General features: G+C 60.3%; 1 protein-coding gene across 1 annotated transcript in view; it reads right to left on the bottom strand.

Moving 5' to 3' along the window:
• TMPRSS4 (transmembrane protease, serine 4) overlaps positions 1–2,215 on the bottom strand; it is a 6,698-nt gene that overhangs the window by 1,439 nt on the left and 3,044 nt on the right. The window contains exons 2-7 of the mRNA XM_010194493.1: positions 2,145–2,175; positions 1,955–2,068; positions 1,699–1,851; positions 1,475–1,604; positions 623–724; positions 475–515 (exon numbers count right to left, since the gene is read on the bottom strand). Coding sequence (XP_010192795.1) covers positions 475–515; positions 623–724; positions 1,475–1,604; positions 1,699–1,851; positions 1,955–2,068; positions 2,145–2,175 — 571 coding nt within the window. The remainder of the gene's footprint in view (positions 1–474; positions 516–622; positions 725–1,474; positions 1,605–1,698; positions 1,852–1,954; positions 2,069–2,144; positions 2,176–2,215) is intronic.

Here is a 2,215-nt window from a genome sequence, read left to right as displayed (position 1 = left end):
CTGCCCTTCTCCATCCTTTGGGGTGAGCAAGGATGGAGGCTCCCATACCACCCAGGTGCCATCACCCCCCTGTGCCACTGCCCGTGTCACCCCTTCACGTGCCACTTGGCACTGCCCCCCTTTTGTGCTCTGTTTGCACATTGTCCCCACTAAAACGGGTTCATCCATTCCTCGCCTTCTCCAGCCCACCGGTTTGACCTGGGTAATTCGTCAGCAGAAGTGAGCCCATCCATGCAGAGGTTAAGCCTCTCTTGGGTGTTTCACTTCTGGGAGGTTTATACCGGCTTAACAAGAAGGTGAGCAGTAATTAAATCAAACTTTTCTCATGCAGACGAGTGTGGGAGCCGGGGAGGGCCAGGGCTTGGGCCAGAGCCAGGCTCTTGCAGCAGCCAGGGCTGTGCCAGGAGCAAGGCCCTGGAGCACACGAGGAGGCTTTGCCTTCCCGCAAGGTGCAAACAGCCCCGCTGTACTTACTGGAGCAAAACAGCGAAACCACCAGCCCAGAGAGGCATTTCCTGGAAGAGGGAGGGAAAAGGCTGGGTTCGGCAGCAGCCAGGTACCCAGCCAGTTCCCATGCGGAGCGAGGGGCACAGGGCCACCCCAGCACAGCCCCACCACTCACCTGCCCGGCTCGGGTACCTGGAGGCTGCCGTTGCTCAGCACGACCTCGCGGGCAGGCAGGGGCTGCCCCGTGCCCACCTCCACCGCCCGGAAAGCAGGGGTGCTGGAAGAGATGGGGGCGTGGGTCAGGAAACAAACGCACCCTGGGGTGCACAGCCCTGGGGCAAGGGTGCTGGGAGGGGATGGGTGCTGGGGCCTGAGCGTCTCTGGGAGCTGGGAAACTTTGGTGTGTGTAGCTCAGACTGTACCAAAGACGGTTCAACCCAGTTTAAAACTTCAGAGACTGAAGATTTACCAATAGGTCATAAATGTTTGCCCATGGCCCTCACAGAGAGCCACCCTGGGCTCAGTCTGGGCTCCCAGAGGGGCTCAGACACCAGAATCCCCCTTCTCCCTAGTGCAGCCCTAACTGAACTCCAACCCTCCCTTAATCCAGGGCCAGTACCAAACACGCAGGGCATCCAGCTCTTTCCCCAGCCCTTAGCTTTAACCAGCTGTAGCTGAACGCAGCTCAGGGCTGTGTCACACGTGGGTGCCATGAAGCTGCAAGCACCCAGCCCCGCTCACAGCTGTGTGGCCAACTGCTGCTTGGGCTTTATAGGGGGATGCGGTGCCCTGTGCTCCTCCCCAGGAGACCTCCATTGGGCTGGGCATGGGGCAGGGACACAGCATTGTGCTCCCATTGAGCTGGCAGGGTTTCCAGCACAGAGAGCAGCCAGCACCCAGGGACACAGCGTGCTGGGGATGGACTGAAAGCGTTAGCGCAGAACTCTGTGTGCTTTGTAAGTAAACAGAGCCTCAAAAAGAGCCGTTATGGGAGAGGGACAGATAAACACAGGTGAGAGCCGTGTACCTGCTGTAGCCCATTTGCTCGCAGGCTGCTTTTGCCAGCTGCAGGTCAAAGTGGTCGGGGCAGACGCAGGACCAGGCTCCGGTGTTGCTGTTAAGCACCTGCAGGATGGATCTGTCTTTGGAAACACGAGCTGGAGACGGACACAAAGTCGGCTTTGTCACAGGGGTGACCTTAGCAGGTGGAGGCTGCCCCTCTGCAGCTCTACTGGGGCGTCCTGGACTCACCAGTGGCTGGTGGCCCCTCGGGGACCCACTGGGGACAGTTGTCTTCATCCTCGCCCTGCAGGCAGTCGGGCTGCCCGTCACAGAGCTGCTGCAGCGACACTAGCTTCAGGGGCTGTTTGCAGAAGAAGTAGTGGTAGTCCAGGTAAACCTTGACTAGAGGGAAAGGGGGTGCTCAGCAAGAAGGCGGCGGAGCCCTGGGCCCGGAGCTGCGTTTGCTGAGCTGTGCCCTTTTTTTAGAGGGGAGCAGGAGCCGTACCCAGGAACCCCACCATCACCAGGCAGGCGAGGCTGAGCACCGCTGCCAGGATGGGGATGCCGATCCGCTTGAAGGACTCCAGCGCCGCCGAGGCTTTGCGCCGGGTGCTGGGACCTGCAAGGCAGAGGAGGGTGGCCCTGTGTCACCAAGTCCTGGCAGCACCCGTGCCCCTGGCTCCCGTCGGCATTACCTCTGCCATTCAGCCGCTCGGAGGATAAATCCTGCGAACCAGAGGGGAAAGCTTGGTTACTGAGCTGAACC

Source organism: Mesitornis unicolor, unplaced genomic scaffold (assembly GCF_000695765.1).
Source record: "Mesitornis unicolor isolate BGI_N332 unplaced genomic scaffold, ASM69576v1 scaffold31731, whole genome shotgun sequence".
Classification (NCBI taxonomy): Eukaryota; Metazoa; Chordata; class Aves; order Mesitornithiformes; family Mesitornithidae; genus Mesitornis; species Mesitornis unicolor.
The sequence above is the reverse complement of the archived record's forward strand: the minus strand, read 5'-3'. Positions and strand labels throughout refer to the sequence as shown.